Consider the following 20,319-nt stretch of genomic DNA (forward strand, 5'->3'; position numbering starts at 1 on the left):
CATCATATCAAATGGTCATGAATTGCTTGTCCCATCGCGAAAAGTCAGCGGAATTAGCTAGACTGTCATTCGATCGGGAGGCCCAGGATTCAGATTAGTGTTGCTTACCTGCCCTTCTCGATTGTACGGAGCACCACAGCCAGTTCCCAGTCTCTTCATTGGCTCCGGACTATTTACCTTGCAGACCGCGAATAAGCAAGAAAAATGAAACGCAAGCATTCGTTGGACGCTACAAAGACGAATAACTCCCTACATAGCTTCTATGGCCCCGCAAACCCCAAACAGCAATTGCCTGCGCGAGAAATTGGTGATAGGCAAGATCTAGAATCTACAGATGGGAAAGAAAGCAGCAACGAAATAATTGAAGATGATTATGATTCGTTTGATGAGATATTCACGCGCCACATCACCTTCGATACTGATACTCTGGCGGGCGGTTGGACAACTCCTTCGGACCAAAATGATTCAACTAAAACTTCCAAACCTAGACAACGATCTGCTGGGATGGCCAATCGGTTTCTCATTTCCACCGAGCAGCCTAAATCCAGATCACGTTCTTTACAACCCGCTCATAGAACCTTGCCATGGGCGCAGCAGTTTGCTCCATCCAGTATAGAAGAATTGGCGGTTCACCACAAGAAGGTTTCTGATGTGAAAAGCTGGTTAAACAATACTTTTGCCAGAGGGGAGCGACAGGTAAGCTACCAGCCTTTCTCTCCCCTCACTTTGTTCTTTGGCCTTTCCATTCGTGCTTGTTTCCATATCAGTTCAAGGAAGAATTGTCTAGCACTATGCTTCGCTACATTGATTCCTTTCTAACAGAAGACAAGCTACTTGTCCTTCGAGGTCCTGCAGGAAGCGGTAAGACAGCTACAGTTTCATTACTATCAGCTGTGTTGAATTACGACATTCTCGAATGGAAAAACCCTTCTTCATCAGAGTCTGCCACCAAAGCACATGTATCGATTGCTTCCCGTTTTGATGACTTCCTGGAGCGTGGGAACGAATTTAAAGGACTCGACCTAGATGAGGTGACTAGCTCTCCCGGACCTGGAGATAATGACAATAATGCGGATGCTTCGCGACGGCGCATAATTCTCATAGAGGAATTTCCAACGCTTACAGGTTCTGCGTCTGGCCTAACACTGTTCAGACTAGCTCTTCTGCGGTATCTTGACAGAACATCACAACATAACATAGATTCTGAAACTGATGTGCAACGAAACTCCCCGATTGTCTTGATCGTGTCAGAGACACTTCTTAACTCACGATCTTTTCCTTCAGATAGCCTAACAGTCCATCGGTTGCTAGGACCAGTACTCTACAATCACCCAAAAACGAGCATCCTTGATTTTAATAGCATAGCCCCGACTTTTATGTACAAGGCTTTGCATCTCGTGCTAGAAAAGGAGGCTCGGCTTTCCAAACGTGAGAGATTTCCGAGCCCTGCCATACTCCATAATATCTCTACTATCGGGGACATTCGAAGTGCAATCTCGTCCTTGGAATTTCTTTGCATGAATTCTGGGGGGTTCAAGAAGTTCCCACCCCCTAAAACTAGGAATTCGAAAGGATCTAGCATACCTCTTACGGCCTTTGAAAGGGAGACGTTGGATTTAGTTACACAGAGAGAAGCGAGTCTTGGGCTATTTCACGCCATTGGCAAGGTTATGTATAACAAACGTGTCGATGCCGGTTCAACTGAAGGCGCCCAAGTTGTGTTGCCCCCAGACTACTTAAGCCACCATAAGCGGCCACAATTATCCCAAGTGTGTGTCAACGAACTTGTGGATGAAGCCGGAACCGATAATCAAACCTTTATTTGCGCTCTTCACGAGAATTATGTTCCGTCATGCAATGGTTTATCATTTACAGACTACCTGGACGGATGCATAGGTGCATTATCCGACAGCGATATGCTGTCTTTCGACACAAGGGGACGAAGCAAACTCGGGTTGGCTGGTGTCAGTAGATACAACTCCGGGTCAGACTCATTGCGCCAGGAAGACCTCAGTTATCAGGTTGCTACTCGAGGTATACTGTTTGCTCTTCCAAGCCCTGTGAAGAGATCTGCATGGCCCAATAATGGCTCGAACCATACAAGAAGCGCATATAAAATGCTTTTCCCGGCTTCGTTGCGATTGCTTCGAGATATGGAAGAGATACAAGATCTCATAGATGTATGGTCTACTAAACTATTGGACCCATCATACTCGAGCTCCAAACCTGAGGAGGCCACTAGCATAAGTGACAGCCGCAGTAAACCAACTGTAGCTGTTACCATGATGTCACGCAGTGATCTCATTCTTCACCAACTGCCTTATCTGGCTCTTATAGCTGGCGACATGGAGCAATCCCAAGGACTCCATAAGCTTGTCAAACTCAGCGGGACTGAGAGTCAAAGTGATGCTAATGACTTTGATTTGCTTGACAACACTTTTGAATTACCTGCAGTCACATCTACGGCTCCATGGAAGGGCCCTCCTACAGGAAGCCCGTCCCAAATCAGTCGTCGATACCACAGCAATGCTTTTGGGCCCCAGCTGCCGCCGTCTTTGGAAGAGGAGAGGCTGTTTTTGGCCGATGATGATATTGTAGATGACTACTGATATTATCATATTTGATTTGGACATAGACTTCCAACATATTCTTTCGCAACAATGAGATTTTAACGACCCAATAGCCTAAGCGTATCAAGCCAGATGCAGTGTAGGAGACTGATTTTCTGGGATGCTTGCTTGCTTGCTCCCATGAGAGAAGAAACAGGAACGGAACGTCCTGTAGATCATGGCAGATGGTTATTGCTTGATTGATTGACTGCTAGTGGCGGATAGCAGCATGCCTGGCCGCCGGGGCTGCTAGTAGGTCGCCAGCATCTAAGGTTAGCGGTCACTTTCTCCGGAATATGCACGCTATACCACATACAGTAAGTAGTACCTACTGTTAGGTAACCAACCCAAGAACACGTATAACATAATCACGTCTGGACCAGAGCCCAAGTCTCGCGTCACTCTCGTTCCAATTCTGCCTTTATCCTTGTCTCATTCTGGACCGCAATTCGTTCTCTTGTCTGCTACGGAACACGGCCAGCAAATGTCCGCTCGAAAGGATACGGTTTATGACCGTAACCCCGTTTCGACACAGAGAGAGAGTAAACCGGGTGCTGACTACAAGCTTGAAACTACTTTAACTTCAGGTAATGGGATAAACAATGTGGATGCTGAAATGGTCCCGAAGCAGGCAAAAAGGAATAATGAGGTTATGGGCCCTACAGGTGCCACTTCTGGGCACTTAGCAAGTGTAATATGTGCTACCACTCATACTGTACTGCCTCAATGGACAAATATAATTTTGATGTTCTCCTTGATCTTTGGTGGCTGTTGCGCCAATGTGAGTATGTGCCCAGGTATGGCTACGTTCCGCTACTGACGCCAGATGGTAGGTTTTTGCACTTGAGGCAATCATCAAGTAAGTGCAGTGCCTCCGCAATTCATAGGGGTTTGAACGAAACTGACTTCTATACAGAGACCAGCCAAGCTCTGGTATTTAGTCTCCATCAACCAACCATTCCTATCCCAGGTTTCTCTAACGTTTTCGCTCAAGGTCCTCTAATAACGTTTGCTCAATTCCTTCTAACTGCAGTCCTAACGATTCCTGGCTTTCTCTCTGTGTCAGCGGGACCTCATTCACTATACCTTAGTCCGCGTGCCATTCCACTAAGATCATGGCTAGTCTACACAGCGTTTTTCGTTACAGTCAATCTTCTCAACAACTGGGCCTTTGCCTATAGGATCTCAGTTCCGTTGCACATTATTTTAAGATCTGGGGGCCCAGTAGCGTCTATGATCATCGGCTACTTGTTCAATGCTAAGAGATATTCGCGAGGGCAAATACTCGCGGTTCTAATGCTTACTTTGGGTGTTGTCACTGCTGCTTTAGCAGATGCCAAGGCTAAAGGCCAGTCTATGAATGTTGAAAGCACTTCTGCAACCACGACATTGGTTGGGTTCACCATCCTTGCTCTAGCGATGATACTCTCGGCTTTCCAAGGGATATATGCGGACAGGCTCTACGCAAAGTACGGCCGAGACCACTGGAAAGAAGCTCTGTTCTACTCTCACACCCTATCACTGCCGCTATTTTTACCCGCTTATGCACAACTTGTGAGCCAGTGGCGGATGCTTTTCTCGACATATCCCCCAACTTCTGGGCCTGAGATTTTGGGCATGACCGGAATGGGTCCTCTGAGCCATGCATCATCGGCCGGTCTTGAAGGCATCAGTTCCTCGGAAGAGTCGTGCGAGGGATGGCGTTTTGCGTCAATACCCGGCGGTATATCACGGCAGATCCCGATTCTGAAGGATATTTTTCAATTGCACTCAATATTCACGTGTGTCCCGACACGTGTAATCTACCTTCTGATTAATGCGCTGACGCAGTACTTGTGCATACGAGGAGTCCATCGCCTCTCCGCAAAGTCATCTTCTTTAACAGTCACCGTTGTTCTTAATGTTCGGAAGCTTGTTTCTCTTCTCCTCTCCATCTATCTGTTTGGGAATGCCCTTTCACCAGGTGTGCTCATAGGCGCGTTGTTTGTGTTCATAGGCGGCGCCTTATATGGCATTGAGGGTGCGCGCCCCAAGGTTAAAACTGCTAAAAACGATTAAAGCAGTCATGTTTCGCTAGAATTATCTTACACGTCATTATTACGGCCAGGAAGGTCTTCCAGACATAAAGACAGAAATGTGCATATAAATACATCTGAGTGGATTGTGTATGTTGGTGCATGTGCCTCAAGAATTGGCTTGAGCTTTATAAACATATGTATACATTGGAATGCATAGTACTGCCTAGTCCTGACATCTATTAACTTCGACGCATCGATGGCCATTAATAGACAACACCTAGTTTCTTTTGATTGACTACTCGCCACCACTGCTTCTCTATTGTTCCGCATGGGGTAACTGGGGATTACCGCAGGTGATGATAATATGTCAAAACTATAAATACAAAAATGTGCGACATCATTCGAACCCCGGGATTTCAGAAGGCCAGAAGCTGGATATTGTCTTGGCTGATAGCGCAAGCTGATGGTCCCCAGTCTGCTCTTTCATCAATAATGTTACAGGACTTCTCCGACAATCTTCGCTGCCTCCTTGTAGGTATCCAGCAATCTCTCGCACTTCTCCCTCTCCGCCTTGATGCCATCATCCTCGTAAAGAAGCTCTGCAAATAAATCTTCCTTATAAAGTTCACTCACGAGTCTATTTTGCACAACATCCTTGCTGTGGTTGACAAGGAGATGCATGATAGCCTTAGGAACTTGATCTGCGATGGTCTCTCTAACGATGTTGAAGTAAGAAGATATGAGTCGACTAATCAGCTCGGTCTCTAACAGTTCACGGTCGGAGAGGACAGCTTCGGGGTCGTCCTTCGGCTACAATGATGATCAGCACATGTCTTTCGTGTAACAAAGGGTACGAGAAACTTACGACAGCTCCGACATCACCGGTAAATTCCATAGGAGGTGGGAACTCATCAGTTGACATGATAGGGGAACGTATATCAGTCCGGCGAGTGCTGTGACTAATGCTTGCTTCATTGACATTGGTATATGGACGGCTCTGTCCCGACAGCTGAGGCAATGAGCTGGTAGGTTGCGCGCCGTCCTTACCGAAGAAGTAGTTAAAGAACGAATCACGAGTGGTATTGGCTGTCCCAAAAGCAGTTTGATACTGTGCATGGGCTCCATTCAAGGTTGCGGTCACGCCACCTTCTTGTCCTTTGCCAAAGTGAGGGGACATGCTTCTGGTATTTCTCGGAGGTTGACTCCTGATGGGAATATTTTGCGTCTTAGAATCTGCATGCTGTTCGTCCTCATCCTCAGGGGATGCTGGCGGGTTCCCATTCACCGCTCCGAGTTCTTTCAACCGTCTCTTCTCGCGCTTTTTCCGGTCATCGGCTAGCGCTGCCCGTCTCTCCTGTTCTTGCCTGTTCTGCATGACAGACGACATAGCCGCTGCTGCACCGAGGAAGTTAGGATGGTTTGTGTTGATATATGCCCTCTGTATGGAAATGAGCGATTCAACATAAGCTGAGCACGGTCCCAAACGCTCACGAAGAAGGTCAGACACCACCTCTATCAGTTTCGCTTGAAGCCGTGGAAAACGAAGCAATTCCTGCGAGCCGCACGTATGACAAATCTTTATGAGTTCCTCATAGACCAATTCAACACACCTCTGGCTAGGAGCTTCTAGCATTTTTATTTGAGGTTTGACAAGCAGGTCAAAAGCGAGCTCCGGAACAAATAGGCTCGGACGTGGACCAGTCGAGTTCCGAATAGCAGTTCTAATGTCAGTAACAGTTAAGTTGTGGGTAGGATCGATTGTTTCGAGAGAGTTGCCGAAAACCGAATTGAAGATATAATATATCCTCGCCCCTCCACAGAGTTCCTTGGTTGATATTTCGGAGGACGTTCCATCGATGGAAGATATGAAAGACGAGGCGAAGCGCGTCATAAGCTGTAGAATAAGGGATCCACGATGTTCCTTTCCGCTGAACTGTTTGTTGCCGTAGCTTGCAAGTTCTTGCTGAGTTTGACCCATGAGAGTGTTAAGACGCGCTTTGATGTCGGGCAGCCGATCCCGAATATGGGACATTAAGGTGGTATTCAGGGTTTTCGCAAGAAACTGCGTACCGCAACGGTTCGCCATATTCCTATAGGCTGGGTGATGTCGGAAGAAATCGACTTCGGCGTGCAATGCGTCAGACAGTGATTTCCCAGATTGAATGTCTTGTTGTGATCGATTGACAACTCCAATAAATCCGAGCTTCAAAGGATAGACCCGCCCAGAGAGAATGTCCATGGCGTTCGTGCCATGATCCATGAGGTCCAGTTTCGTCAAAACTCCAATTGTCCTTCGACCCATGGCGTCCACTTGACGAGCAAGCTTCAAAGCTTCAGAGTTCACAAGGTCAACATTAGCAGGCGAAACAGCTAAGATGATACTGTTCGGCTTCGCTATGTATTCAAGTATTAGAGCCCGTGTTTGCTTTTCAATGTCGGACGGTTGGTCCCCGATAGGCACTTTCGTCAACCCCGGCAAGTCAACCATGGTAAGATTGAGTACGTGCGGTGAAAATATCTTGAGGTTGATGGGCTGTCTATTAATTCCTTTGTTGCTTCCAGCTATCCTTGCGGTCTCCGCTTCAATCTCTTGCTTAACCAAGGCGAAGTCATCGAATTTGCGGCCAGGGAGATGGTGAAATTCTGCCCACTCATACTGTCCCGCCACACTTGCTGCTGTATGGGGTATATGAACCTCATCGCTTTCGGGCTTATCGTGCCGTTCGCTGGGAATATTTATGAGTTGGAGGATCAACGGGCGCCTCGTGACTATACCGCTTCCTCGTGGTAAGAAGTCTCTGCCAACAATGTTCTCAAGTACGGACGATTTGCCAGATGACTGAGAGCCCACAACAACCTGCACAGATTATTAGCACCATAGCAGGGGCGGACTCTTGCCGGGTGAATATTGAAGGAACGTACAATCTGCGGCAAGTCAAGGGAGTCATTTCCGATCGTATTAAAGACAAGATCTTGAAGCTTGTTCACAGTCACAAGCAGATCTTCGCTAAGAGCTGTCATCGTTGTAAAAGTGCCCAGTGATACAGGCCCCAATGCCTTTGTCAAACGTGGATGATCTTCTTGACAATACTGGGGAAAATAATAACTGAGAGGTACAGTTTCATGTTAGGTGCTGTATGCTCACAATATCTCTGCCAACATTCACAAAAAACGGGGCTAACCTTTCTTTCAATGCTTCAAATATCGAAGAAGAAATAACGAAGTATGCAACCCGGGCAGCGCCCTTTATCCTTTTCTGTAGTACCCTCAGTGGTTCACTCCGCCGGATTTCATGTGCAGTAGAGTTAGATCAGAATGTCATGTGATTATTACTAATGAGTAGTGGCACCGCTTTCTACCTTCTGATTCGTTCGTTTTAACAGCGGTCCATCGGCTTTCTGGACCTCTATTCAGAGTCACGGTACTGCTATGCACCCATGTTGTTTTGAACTTCAGCCACTTCCTTCTTCGGTGAAGTCTTGCATATACCAACAACACCCTTCTTCTCGACCTAGAAATATTTGACCCCGCTGACCAAACAATACAAGGCTCGAAACTATACACTATGAATTGATAACAAGTGCATACTAAGTACATTTACAAAGCACCAAAGGCAGGAAACAAGCCCCTCCCCCAAACAACAACCTGCCAAGGAAAGTTGCACCTTCGCAGAAATACTTCTGTTCTTTCCCCCTCGCCAGTTGATTTCTTCATGCTCAACTCGGCCACGTTCGGGTGTCGCACTCAGCGAGTCTGCAGTAGACAAGGATTGCACGGCAATTATTTCGCAAGTTGCACATAGTTGGCTGGGAAGAGCCCCTTCTTACCAAGGTACTCACCAAACCACCAATCATCATCGGGGAATTCCTGGAGGACATAGGCAATCGCCCAGATGATTAGCTATCAATGATTGAAGGCTTCCTCATATGCTGGGAAGAGGGGAAAAGGGGGCATCGAGATTTATAGGCTCGAATAATCACGACTTACAATGTTAGTTATTTCAGCGCCCTCGGGAAAGCTGAGTTCGTTATCTTCAGCGGCTTCATAGTCATACAGAGCCGTCGCAGTAGACTCATTGATTGGCACGGGAGCCGGAGCCGGAGCCGGAGATTCAGTGACTTTGGTGACAGGTACTGGAGAATCCGATTCAACCGTATCTTCGTGACGTCCTGAAGCCGCCTGGGTCGGTTCCTCATCTGCAACTACCTCCACATAATTGCTGGGGAAAAGTCCTCTATCTCCCTGGGCGTTCGACCCTAACCACCAGTCCTGATCGACCATCTCGATATTAGTAACGTACTCGCCTTCCTTCAATTCGATCTCATTATCTTCTGCTTTCTCGTAATCATACTGTACGAGAGCTTTAATCCCATCTTCTTGCATTTCATCACCAACAGTAGCTTGGGCCGTTGCCCGTCCAATGTCGTGCACATCATCCTCCAGCTCCTCTTCTTTGGGCACTGCGTCTTGTAGACTTCCGATGGGTATCACAGGTGGCGAGCGTTGCTCCTCGTGAACATCAGTAGGTCCTTTACCCACGGGTAGGGCAACGCGTATTGGGGAAGTTTCGCGCTCCGGACTGGGTGGGGTTGGAGATCGAGGCTGTTGCGGCGGGGTGGGAAGCTCTTGACGAGTTACAGGCTCTTGAGGAGCTTCCAAGTCCTGAGAATCGACCCGCAGACCAGGTAAAGGAATGGAATGGCTGCTATTCTTGGCATTTTCTCGTACCAGAGGAGAGTCTGGCGCAGGGCCTTGAGAAAATTGATCCCTGATAGCACTGACACTTGGTTGGGGAGTTTGGGTATCAATTTGGGTCGACTCAGTAGGAGCAGAATCTGACGCCTGGTACGGCTGGGGAACGTCACTATCGAAGGACTTGCCGGTGTTAGTGGTCTGAACCGGGGCCCAAGTTTTGCCGCTATAGGAACTCTTCCATTCCCCCTTTTCACTTTCCTGGTTGATGGCAGTGGCGCCATTAGACGGTAGCGGGGCCGATACATTCTCTTGTCCACGCTCTTTAGCTTTCCTCTCTGCCCAGAGTTGTGCCGGCGTCTTTCCACCTTCATCGGCAAATGTACGGCTTGCACTGCCAATCTGTGCGGTAGAAGAGCCCGGCTTTGTAGAAGGGGCAACGGGCAGAGGCGGTTTTGTACCCACGAACGCTGAATTAATACCGAACTTGTTCGCCACTTTCGGCTTCGGTAAGCTGCTCAGACGCTCGGAACTGCTGGATGGCGCTGCATTAGTCAATTCGTGAGAGCCGCGCTCGTTGTCAGCTGTAGAAACGTTTGGCTTCTGTACTTTGGACCGAATTGCAGCGATGTCGACTTTTCCGACGGGCTCATATGCACCCCGCACAGGCTCTGGCTTATCATCACTAAAGTTGCCTGCTTCGCGGGCCTGTTTCCGGATTGTGGCAATATCTACCTTCCCAACAGGTTGGTAACCGCCTTTGACAATATCGCCACGATCCTCAGAACGCTGCGCGTCATTCACGGCCGTGGCATCTCTTGGCTCTGACCTCAGTTTCTGGATATCAACCTTCGTCGGCTTATAGGCTGGTTGGACCTTTTCAAGTTCGGTCCTAGTAACAGGTGGCGCATCAGGGCCCCAGCCATCATTGTCATCATGGCTCCGGACTACCCGCTGTGGGCCCGATCCCCCTGCTCTCAGATCAATGCCAGCAGTTCGGCTAGGGGTGAAAACAGGCTTCGTCGATATCGGCGGCTTGGGTGTCAAGGATGGTTGTTGGGCTGTACCTGGGGTATACTTTGCGCCAGATGAGTCGCCAACTTTCTGTATGATTCCTTCGGCGGTTAGGTCTCCCTCCGAGCGAGCAGTTATCTGTACATGGTATCCCTGGTAGATATTTTAGTCAGATAAGAAGTAGGAATGGGGCAAGTGTGAACTAACGTGCAAAAACTTCGAAACGGCAGACAAATGACTGGTAAAATATCCTTTTGTCCGTTCAGGAACACCTTCGCCGCACCAGGCAATGAGAACATTCTTGGGAAGACCCGTGTTCGGATCTACAACCTTGACATAAGCGAACTGTATTTTCCCTTCTGAAAATTCATCGATAAGATCCGCCAATTCCCCGGCTTGTGAAATATAGTCAGTTAAAGTTTCATTTAGTTAGTGGGAGAGACTTACCTCCGGTATCTTGAACCTTCAAGACACTTTCTTTGTTAGAACTCTCTTTCTGGAATGCATTGACGAGTGGTGTAGAGACAGAGAAGATCGCCCATTGTCCATAAGTAGGAGATTTTGTGTCAGAACCCGCAAAAGAAGAGTTCACGACATTCTGATAGCTCTTTGATATCGAAGGTCCATTTGCCGATAAGTTCAGGGTCGCCATATCTACCAGCTGGTTCACCACAAAAGCTTCAAATGTCTGTGTAATAACCTAACACAATTGTTCCCTGTCAGACGTGGCAAAAGGCAACAAGTGACGCTCCAAATTTGTATGACACTAGCGAGATTGAATTGTATACCTTTATCAACTAGAAATGATCGTATGTATGGAAGAACACCGGGTGATAGTTTGGTAAATAGGAGTAGTTGTGTCTGCCTAGGAGTCATGTTCAGACTAGCGGGATACGTCACACTCTACGGAGTATGGGGGGCACCGGAATCCGGAACAACAGTTGGGCGAGGCGGTGCACTCCCCTTTACAGTATCAGTAATTCAGTACGAATAAGGTACCCAGGCACCTTGAACACCGAACACTCGGGTAACTTGCCCACTGTAACTACCTACTGTAGATCTGGCTAGAAATCGGGCCCGAGGGATGCCCAGCTGGGCATAACAGGGCAACCGGATGTTTCTGGCTGCAGACGATGTCCATTATGGATATACTACTATAAAGAATCGAGGCGAAGGCGGCAGAGGGGAAATATGTCTACATAAATACATAATGAGCGTGCCAGGCTTCAGTTGAGATACCACTGAAATACTCCGCACTTCGTACTTTGTGAATTAAAACGCAGTTAAGGCCTACCATCCAACCACCCCGAGCCACAAAATAAAGTTCAGGGGTTAATTTCAACAAAGTCCTGACTTGAGCGTTACCTTCAAGACTGGGCCTTTGGTCTAGCTTTAGCACTCCACAAATGCTTCTTGATGTTCTAATCACACAAGTGTCCTTCACTAGGCGACTTGAGGTCGTTGCTATACAGTTAGGCCCGGCTTGTTCGAGTTACTGGGGCGCTGGCTTCCTTTACTGCGGCCAATCGGCAGGCACGAATAAGCCATGCATGACAATCTACAGTACTGTGTATCAGAATCTACATTTACATTTAACTTCAGTAACTATGAAACCATAACAGTATAGTTTTAGTAACTTACACCAGTCCGCATTGATACAAAGAGGTGGCTGCTAATCGGATGGCATTTTCACCATACGGACTGCATCCTATACCGGATTCTGTTTCTGCTGTACCAGCAGCACTCTGATTAGTAGCTGATCCTGGATTTTGACTTCTAATCGATCAGAGCGATTTTACAGTATTTGTATAGTATTCGATTAGAAAATCTCCTTCCCGGCTATTTGAGTATAATAATTTACTACTTTGCTCTTACCAGGGGATTTGGAGTGTATGAAAGTTATTAGAGTAGTAAGATTTATTGGAGATTTGTATGACTTGATTTTCGATCTACTTTGTGCTTATAGTGGTCAAGAATACAATCATGTCGAATTAGATCTAATATGCAGTTTGTATGGTGTAAAATCGTCATCTGTTTAGCAGTTGCCTAGATAGAGCGATAGCTTTTTCGGTTGCTCTCCGAAATTACGTTACGTGTATGGGAGGTACCGCATACTACTGTGTTTTCTGCAAGCCGAACTAGCTTGGTACAAAATAACTACTAATTACATCATAGTACTGTAGCGAGTGGAATCATGTGACGAGATTTAGGGCCAGCGCATAGCGTAGTGTGGAAGATATGCCGAGTAACAAGGCAGGTACTACCTAAGGTATTAGATACAAATGCTAGTATGTATATATCAAATCAATGAAAGATTTACCCCGCGAAACTTCCATTTTATCTTACCAGCTGCACGTACATATTGAATGAAAATGTCTGATACAACCAATACATTCTGGTCCCCGACAGGCGCAATAACCAGCGGGTATTACTTGGAATTACATAAAATTTACGTTTACGTACAGCGGTGAAGCCTTCAGTTTGCTCATACCAAATTTCGTCCAGCCAGCTTGGACCTGACCAGTGTCACAATATTGTACAGAAGCACCTGTTCGTGTAAACTGCCCTAGCAGTTGTCAAGGGATGACCTCTTCACACTCAGGTCATGCTCTCAGGCTGGATGCCAATGCCAGCACATCTCAAGATCCATCAGAAAATGGTGTTCATCTACAAACTAACAACAATGTCGACGGCCCATCGCTTGTTCCTGGTGACGAAAGGATAGAAGTGGTTGAGCCGAACAACTGCGACGTTGATTCAACAGAAACAGATTCGGGAAGCATTCTTCCAAGGGATATACAATTGAAGACACCCACCTACGATTATGCCTTCGAAAAGTCAATGAGCCACGCTGAAGCAAAGCTCTTTTACCAGCATCACCAGATCGCATCTCGGAACCTTGATGGGGATCATCACAACGAAGCATCGGCTATGGCAACTTTAGTAGGCGACTCTGATCCTAGAGACATGGCAGGGTCACCTCCAGCTATTAAAGTTACTGGTGTTTCTTCGGACAACAAACCAGAAATGACTTTCCCAGCTGGGAAAAATACCACTGACTTTTCTGCTTCGCAACAACATCCCGAGCCACATGAAGTGCATGTCATAAGCCCCCAAAAGGAAGAAACATCCTTGTCACGTTCGCATAATGTGGAGAATACTAGCGACTCCTTGGGGCCAGTTCAGGGTATGATGAACATCTCAGCAGATAGCAGCGCGGTCACTTCTGAGTTGAATGTTATATGTCGCAAGATGAAAAACTTACTCGACCGCCGGGCGAAATATATACAGTTGTCTCTGCAGGGGCCTGAGGATAACCCGAAAGATCATCCCGACTGGGAGATATACCCTCCTCCCCCGGAACCAGCATGGGATAACGAGGGGGACATTGGTAGAAGTGCCGATAGCTCCCGTATCGATCAAAAAAGACGGAAAATGGGGCAAGACGTTGGAGAAGATTTTGACATGGCCCATTGCTTGCCGCTTCCTACCGAGTCCCGCTGGGTATACAGACTGGATGAAAATAGTGTATATCAAGTCTATGAAAACGATGCAGCGGCTGATTTACGACAGCCTGTGGTCAATATCCCATCCCTGCGGGATTTCTATATGGACCTTGATGCGGTAACGGACGTGTCAACAGACGGCCCAGCTAAAAGCTTTGCGTTCAAGCGGCTTTCCTACTTGGAAGGGAAGTTTCAGCTCTATGCTCTCCTAAACGAATACCAAGAGATCGCCGACAGCAAGAAAGTACCTCATAGAGATTTTTACAATGTCCGAAAAGTCGACACACATGTTCATCACTCTGCGTGTATGAATCAGAAACACCTTCTTCGTTTCATCAAGAGCAAGATGAAGAAATCCCCGGACGAAGTAGTATTGTTTCGAGACGGCAAGCATCTGACGCTGAGAGAAGTCTTTGAGAGTATTAATTTGACGGCTTATGACTTGAGTATTGATACGCTTGATATGCATGTATGTCTCAAAGTATTACCCTTGACCGTTTAGCTACTAAGTGTGGTATAGGCACATACCGATTCTTTTCACCGTTTTGACAAGTTTAACCTCAAGTACAACCCTGTGGGTGAATCAAGGCTGCGTGAAATATTCCTGAAAACAGATAATTTCATCAAGGGACGCTATCTGGCCGAGATAACCAAGGAAGTAATCTCTGACTTGGAATCAAGCAAATACCAAATGGTGGAATGGCGCATCTCCATATATGGACGATCCATTCAGGAGTGGGACAAGCTTGCAGCCTGGGTTGTTGACAATAAGCTCTTTTCTCCTAATGTCCGTTGGCTGATCCAGGTACCTCGGCTGTATGATGTGTACAAATCGAGCGGCATGATGGAGAATTTCGAGCAGGTGATCACAAACGTTTTCCAGCCATTGTTCGAAGTGACAAAGGATCCAAATAGCCACCCTAAGCTCCATATTTTTTTGCAACGAGTGGTTGGGTTTGACAGTGTTGACGACGAGAGCAAAGCAGAGCGGCGACTATACAGGAAATATCCAATTCCAAGGGAATGGAATACGAAGCAAAACCCTCCGTATAGCTATTGGTTATATTTCATGTTTGCCAACATCGCATCTCTCAATACCTGGCGCAAGCAACGCGGTTTTAACACATTTGTCTTGAGGCCACACTGTGGCGAGGCTGGGGATCCCGATCATCTTGCAGTGGGATTTCTGTGCTGCCATAGTATCAGTCATGGAATCCTTCTGAGGAAGGTTCCCCTGCTGCAGTACCTATATTATCTCGACCAAATAGGCATTGCTATGTCACCCCTCAGTAACAACGCGCTGTTTCTAACCTATGACAAGAACCCCTGTGCGAACTTTTTCAAGAGAGGCCTCAACGTTTCCTTGTCTACTGACGATCCCTTGCAGTTTGCTTTCACCAAGGAGCCCCTTATCGAGGAATATTCAGTCGCTGCGCAGATCTACAAGTTTAGTGCGGTAGATATGTGTGAGCTTGCAAAGCATTCAGTCGAACAAAGTGGATTTGAAGTATCTCTGAAGAAGAGATGGCTAGGCAACAATTGCTGCCTACAGGGTGTCGCAGGAAACAATGTTGCCAAAAGCAATGTTCCTGACATTCGTGAACAGTTTAGGCATGAAACTTTGATCGGGGAATTGACACTGTAGGTTTCAATCCTTTGGCATACGTGGAGTGATACCGTGCTATTTATTACAAAAGGGGGATATTGGCTAACTGTAGGTTCCTTAGGATCGAGCGACATGCAAACATGGGGGACGATACAACAGCTCGGTTGAGAGGTTCCAATGTTACCACTATCAATCACTGGGGATCTTCGGGGCCACTGCTTCCTCAGGTACGAGGTGATCCGGGTTCAGGTATGCTTTTACATATCTAGGTACCGAGTGATCTGGTGCTTATGCTGTCATAGTTTCATTGGATTATACCGATGACTCTTCAACTTCTCAGTACCAAAGAGCAGGTGTACGAGATGACTGCATAGACCCGCAGGCCGCGAGCCCAAATGTCAGAAAAAGTGCATCCGTTGGCGGCTTACCAGCACAAGATCCTGAAACAACAAGTCCCACTGCTCCTGGGGAGTTCAGCACATCTTCTAGCAGCAGTGCTAGTGCTGCCAAATCTACGCTCAACACGGACCCTATACCAGAACAAAAGATCTTCCCAGGCATTGTTCATGAAAGAGCTCACAGGAGTAACATACCAATTGATGGCATAACTACGGAGGACGGAGAGGAATGATTACTACATACGTTCAACATGGGCAGCAGGTTTGAGGTAGTATTAGTCTGGATAGAACCAATGCGATTGATGTGTCAGCCGTGGTTTCATCGCTTAGGACCCTGCAAAAGAAGACAACAATACCACCCATGAATATGAGACATACCTAGATCTTGTATCCTGAGTCTTCACATATGATTCAGGACAGTTCCTTCTTTCATAATAGAGCTGTATCAGATGGCCCAGCTACCCTTTCGTTCACACACCCCCCATGCTCCATGAATACCGTCGTCAGCCACTTTGGGCCGTTTCCTAGCCCACTCTTGTATATATAAGCGCAGTGCCATCCATCGCATACATGGGCCCTTCTCTGCCTTCCGATCCGTTGGACCTTCATCCATGACGCTGACGTAACCCTTCGCATCTGTCTTGAGATCATCACATCTAAGATCTGCTACAGAAATTCCAGAAACGATACTGAGCTCATGGTCGTAGTAGCGAGCAACACAGGGATAGCCCAGGGACAAATAATTGTAGATCTGAGTCACAAAGCTATCAGTCAACTCATGATCAAGGTCCTGGTCGCTAGCATGTTGTCTCGTGTGCCTCGAGTCCAAACTTTCGGTATCCCTTGAGAAATCCAATGACGACCGGTTCTCATAACCTGTGAGGGTTTCGGTTGAGCATTGAGCATATCCACCGGCATTGCCGCTTGACCGCGGGCTCGATGACTTCGAAACGTCCAACCGCGAAAGGCGCTTGTTGGATTTACAAGTTCCCATCCAAAGGCCGCCACCATCAGAATCATCGAAAAGGTGGCGGTCTGCATACCAAAGCCCAGCATTGTGATACTGTTTGTCTTGCGTGACGTAATGTTCAACATTGCTGCTCTCACATATTGTCGCTTCGGGTGAAACACTTTGCGGAAATACAAGATCTTCTCCAAGCATGGGCGGGCTTATGCCTGGCTTGATTTGTGTCAAACCAAACCCACCGGCCCAGTTTCCGCAAGACCCGCTCACTCCGTCAAAAGGTCGCCTATCAGTAGGCGACAAATGCAGTCCTTTTGTTCCAGCCATAGCACGATCACACATCTCGGCCTCCTCCTTATGCCTGCGCAAGTACTCGAGTTCCCATGGCAGATCTGCGGACGAGGCCCTTCGATGGATGCCTGATGTGAAAATGTTTGTACGGACTTGCAACTTTTCATCCTTCGAAGAGTCATCATCCTCTCTATCAACTGCGAAATGATCCACGGGCTGATAGACTTGTTCGTTAGGGAAAGCCGCGAGGGCCTGCTCCTTTAGTTGATTTTCTGCAGAATGGGCCGCTAGAGCTACCACATACTCCGATAATTGATTTGCATGACGCTCATTTAAATGAGTCTTCTGTTTCATAGAAGGTCCAGGATGAGTAGTAGATAATGATGGTGGCCCTGGAGAAACTTCTGAATCATCAGAATCCTCACTACAACTCGATGGGATTGCAGGAAGATCAGGTATTCGGAAAGAATGTCTTCTGGTTTCCTGGCGTCGTTGCAAATTTGCATATGAAAAAGAAGACTCTTCTATGCCGGTGACATCATCGGCGAATTGGTCCCTAATACTTTCGAGGTTTGGAATTCGAGGCAATGCTTCTGGTATGCTTTCACTGTGATGAATATGCCTCATCTGGTGTCGCCGAAACGATCGTTTGCCAGTCTCCACGAGTTGCGGTGTGAATTTCCTCGGAAACAGGAGCACGGAGTTTCTCGGACCTACAGAGCGTGGTTCTTTCTTGAATTGCTTGTCTTCCCGGGCCACCCTAGTTGGCACAGTTAAGCTAACGGCTTCGTTGACCGCTGGCCCTGAACCTATATCATTCGTTCCAGAACTATCGCGGACAGGCTGCGGAGACCTTTCTGTTACAATTTGACGCGAGCTATTCTTAGGTTTAGGTGACTGTTCGTTGGAGCCTCGTGAGCCCTTCTGTGTCGACGGGCTGGTTTCTCGGAAGGTAGCCTTAGGGTCCCTAGAACTGCGGGAAGAGGTTTCGACAGGTTCGGGCAGGAAACGCCTGACCCTTTTATCTGATGTGAGACCTCGATGAGACATCGCTTCGTCTTCGCTAAGGACGAAGATCACAGAGGCCCCTTTGTTCCCTTCGGCCTTTGGCTTCTTCCAAACCCGGCACCCAAGTAAATACAGTGCCTCATTCCAAGGTCACTCACTATGTTAGCAGCACTCTCATGTGATAAATTCAGCATTCCTATGCCTCATATGTGATAACCACATATAGTGGGTGCGGAAGTCCGAAGTCTTGTATCTGGGCGTTGTTTCACTGCAACAGAGGTGCTTTAGCCACTCAACCCCACCTGGTGTGGTTGAAAGGTAGCTTGCATAGATATCATGTGACAATAGTACTTACATGGGTTACCTGTCTTGTCACATGACATTCATTGATGAAGTGTACGGTCGTTGCCCCACAATATATGCCTAATCATCCCACCTTCCTAACTAAGCTTAGACGATTTTACCTACCAAAACAATGCATATGAAGCCCCTGATTGTAAAATATTACAGAAGTTAGTTAGATTACGGTATTAAGATTTTATTACGCTACAATGTACAATAAGTATTCAAAAGTCTCGGGACAACCCCCCAAATCACACCAAAACTCATCTATTTTAAATCTATTTATCTCGACAAATTTATATGATATAGTGGATTTTAAAACTGATATTATTATATTTAAATATTAAAAGATTAATATTCTACCAAAATATTTTTTTTATAATTTTTTTATGTGAAATTATATAATTTAAATATAATTAAAATTAAAAAATTATATATTTTAATGGGAACCCATACAAAATTTTTTAAAAAAAATTAAAGATTTTTATATCTATATTTTTAAAAAATCATGAAATATTCGATTTTGAGTTTTATAAGAAATAATATATATAAAAAATATTTAGAATCGATTGAAAAGTAATATAAAAATATAAAAAAAATAGTATATTATATAAAAATTTCAATATATTCGCGTCGAAAAAAATAGTAAAGATTTTAATTTATTATAGATTACTTCTTGAAAAATGAATATTACTTACTATTTATTATATTTATATATAAAGATAATAGTTATTTATATATACTCAGAATTAGAGACTTATATCCCAATATTTGAGAGAGTTATTGGTGTTAGAAATTGAAGAAATTTTGAGTGTCCCGAGACTTCTGACTAGATAGTGTAGTATCTTTATATAGGCACCTATGTAAGTACTATGGTTGACCCGGTAATTTTGTTAGTATGGTGGAGAGGTGCAGGGGGTTGAATCCTTCCAGCGGTGAGTCTCCTAACTAATACTGCTTGCCTAATATAGTTAGCCCCTGTTGAAATTAAAGCTTATAAACATGAAAATAATAATGTATTTTACTTATTCCTAGTATTTTAAAGATCAAAGATATCTTTTACACCTGAACCTACCTCTCTGAAAATAAATTTAAAATATTTATCTTATAATGATTATATCTGTATTCTTACTCTTTATAATATAAATTTTACTTATTAAAAATAGTTAATCAGTTATAGATTAATTATTACTAAGTTTAATATATATATCAAAATCAATAAGTTATATTTTATAAAATAAAAGATAATATATTAAAGCTCTCAGATAAAGAAGTTATCTATATTATATAATAAATATTAAGTTTAAAGTGTATGTGTCAGCTGCTATATTATTATATTATTAAAAAGTTTAATCTTTCTGTTAAAGTATCAGCCTTGATATATTTCTTGAAAAAATATGATTATATATATTATAAAATACTTTAAAAACTACTTCTTTTACCAGTTAATAAATAAGTAAAATTAACCTGGGCTTTTAAACACCTATATTAAATATAGAATTAATAGAATTAAATATTCTAGACTAATAAAATCTAGATAACCACAGGCTTTTATAAATAGATATATATAATTTATAAGTCTGGTAAAGAATTTAATAAAACCTATCTTTATATAAATCTATTATATAAGTATAGTTAGATGTTTTAAATTTCTTTTTATAATAATTTTAAAAGACCATGCCTCTTTTGGAAGAAAGAATAAAGAAATATTAATACTAAAAATGTGATAGAATAACCTAGCTATCGGGGCCTTGGGCATCGGAATGATGTATTACAGTGGTTATGAGAGTCATGAGATCATTGATAGAGGTTCTACATCTCTCTGACATCTATAAGATGCTGATTCCTTTGTAATAAGCTACTGATCCCTC

General features: G+C 45.2%; 6 protein-coding genes across 6 annotated transcripts; 3 read left to right on the top strand and 3 right to left on the bottom strand.

Annotated features, from left to right (window-relative positions):
• Window positions 1-791: 791 nt before the first annotated feature.
• Window positions 792-2,609, top strand: RAD17 (putative cell cycle checkpoint protein Rad17; the record flags this gene model as incomplete). The annotated part of the gene is made up of 1 exon (XM_041690935.1): window positions 792-2,609. One exon carries the CDS (start codon window positions 792-794, stop codon window positions 2,607-2,609), a length of 1,818 nt encoding a protein of 605 aa, XP_041544470.1.
• Window positions 2,610-3,842: 1,233 nt separating this feature from the next.
• On the top strand, window positions 3,843-4,667 carry YEA4 (putative UPD-GlcNAc transporter (Mnn2-2); the record flags this gene model as incomplete). The annotated part of the gene is made up of 1 exon (XM_041690936.1): window positions 3,843-4,667. One exon carries the CDS (start codon window positions 3,843-3,845, stop codon window positions 4,665-4,667), a length of 825 nt encoding a protein of 274 aa, XP_041544471.1.
• A 455-nt stretch (window positions 4,668-5,122) lies between these two features.
• Window positions 5,123-7,115, bottom strand: DNM1 (dynamin-related GTPase DNM1; the record flags this gene model as incomplete). Its single annotated transcript, XM_041690937.1, has 2 exons — window positions 5,123-5,437; window positions 5,493-7,115. The coding sequence occupies 2 exons, from the start codon at window positions 7,113-7,115 to the stop codon at window positions 5,123-5,125; spliced, it is 1,938 nt and encodes a 645-aa protein (XP_041544472.1).
• A 1,292-nt stretch (window positions 7,116-8,407) lies between these two features.
• AKAW2_51052A (putative actin binding protein) lies at window positions 8,408-10,985 on the bottom strand (the record flags this gene model as incomplete). Its single annotated transcript, XM_041690938.1, has 4 exons — window positions 8,408-8,494; window positions 8,615-10,486; window positions 10,541-10,728; window positions 10,781-10,985. The coding sequence occupies 4 exons, from the start codon at window positions 10,983-10,985 to the stop codon at window positions 8,408-8,410; spliced, it is 2,352 nt and encodes a 783-aa protein (XP_041544473.1).
• Window positions 10,986-12,916: 1,931 nt separating this feature from the next.
• AMD1 (AMP deaminase) lies at window positions 12,917-16,076 on the top strand (the record flags this gene model as incomplete). The annotated part of the gene is made up of 4 exons (XM_041690939.1): window positions 12,917-14,308; window positions 14,360-15,480; window positions 15,567-15,694; window positions 15,748-16,076. 4 exons carry the CDS (start codon window positions 12,917-12,919, stop codon window positions 16,074-16,076), a joined length of 2,970 nt encoding a protein of 989 aa, XP_041544474.1.
• Window positions 16,077-16,288: 212 nt separating this feature from the next.
• On the bottom strand, window positions 16,289-18,148 carry AKAW2_51054A (uncharacterized protein; the record flags this gene model as incomplete). The annotated part of the gene is made up of 1 exon (XM_041690940.1): window positions 16,289-18,148. One exon carries the CDS (start codon window positions 18,146-18,148, stop codon window positions 16,289-16,291), a length of 1,860 nt encoding a protein of 619 aa, XP_041544475.1.
• Window positions 18,149-20,319: the final 2,171 nt, after the last annotated feature.

The sequence above is a fragment of the Aspergillus luchuensis genome, chromosome 5 (assembly GCF_016861625.1).
Source record: "Aspergillus luchuensis IFO 4308 DNA, chromosome 5, nearly complete sequence".
NCBI lineage: Eukaryota > Fungi > Ascomycota > Eurotiomycetes > Eurotiales > Aspergillaceae > Aspergillus > Aspergillus luchuensis.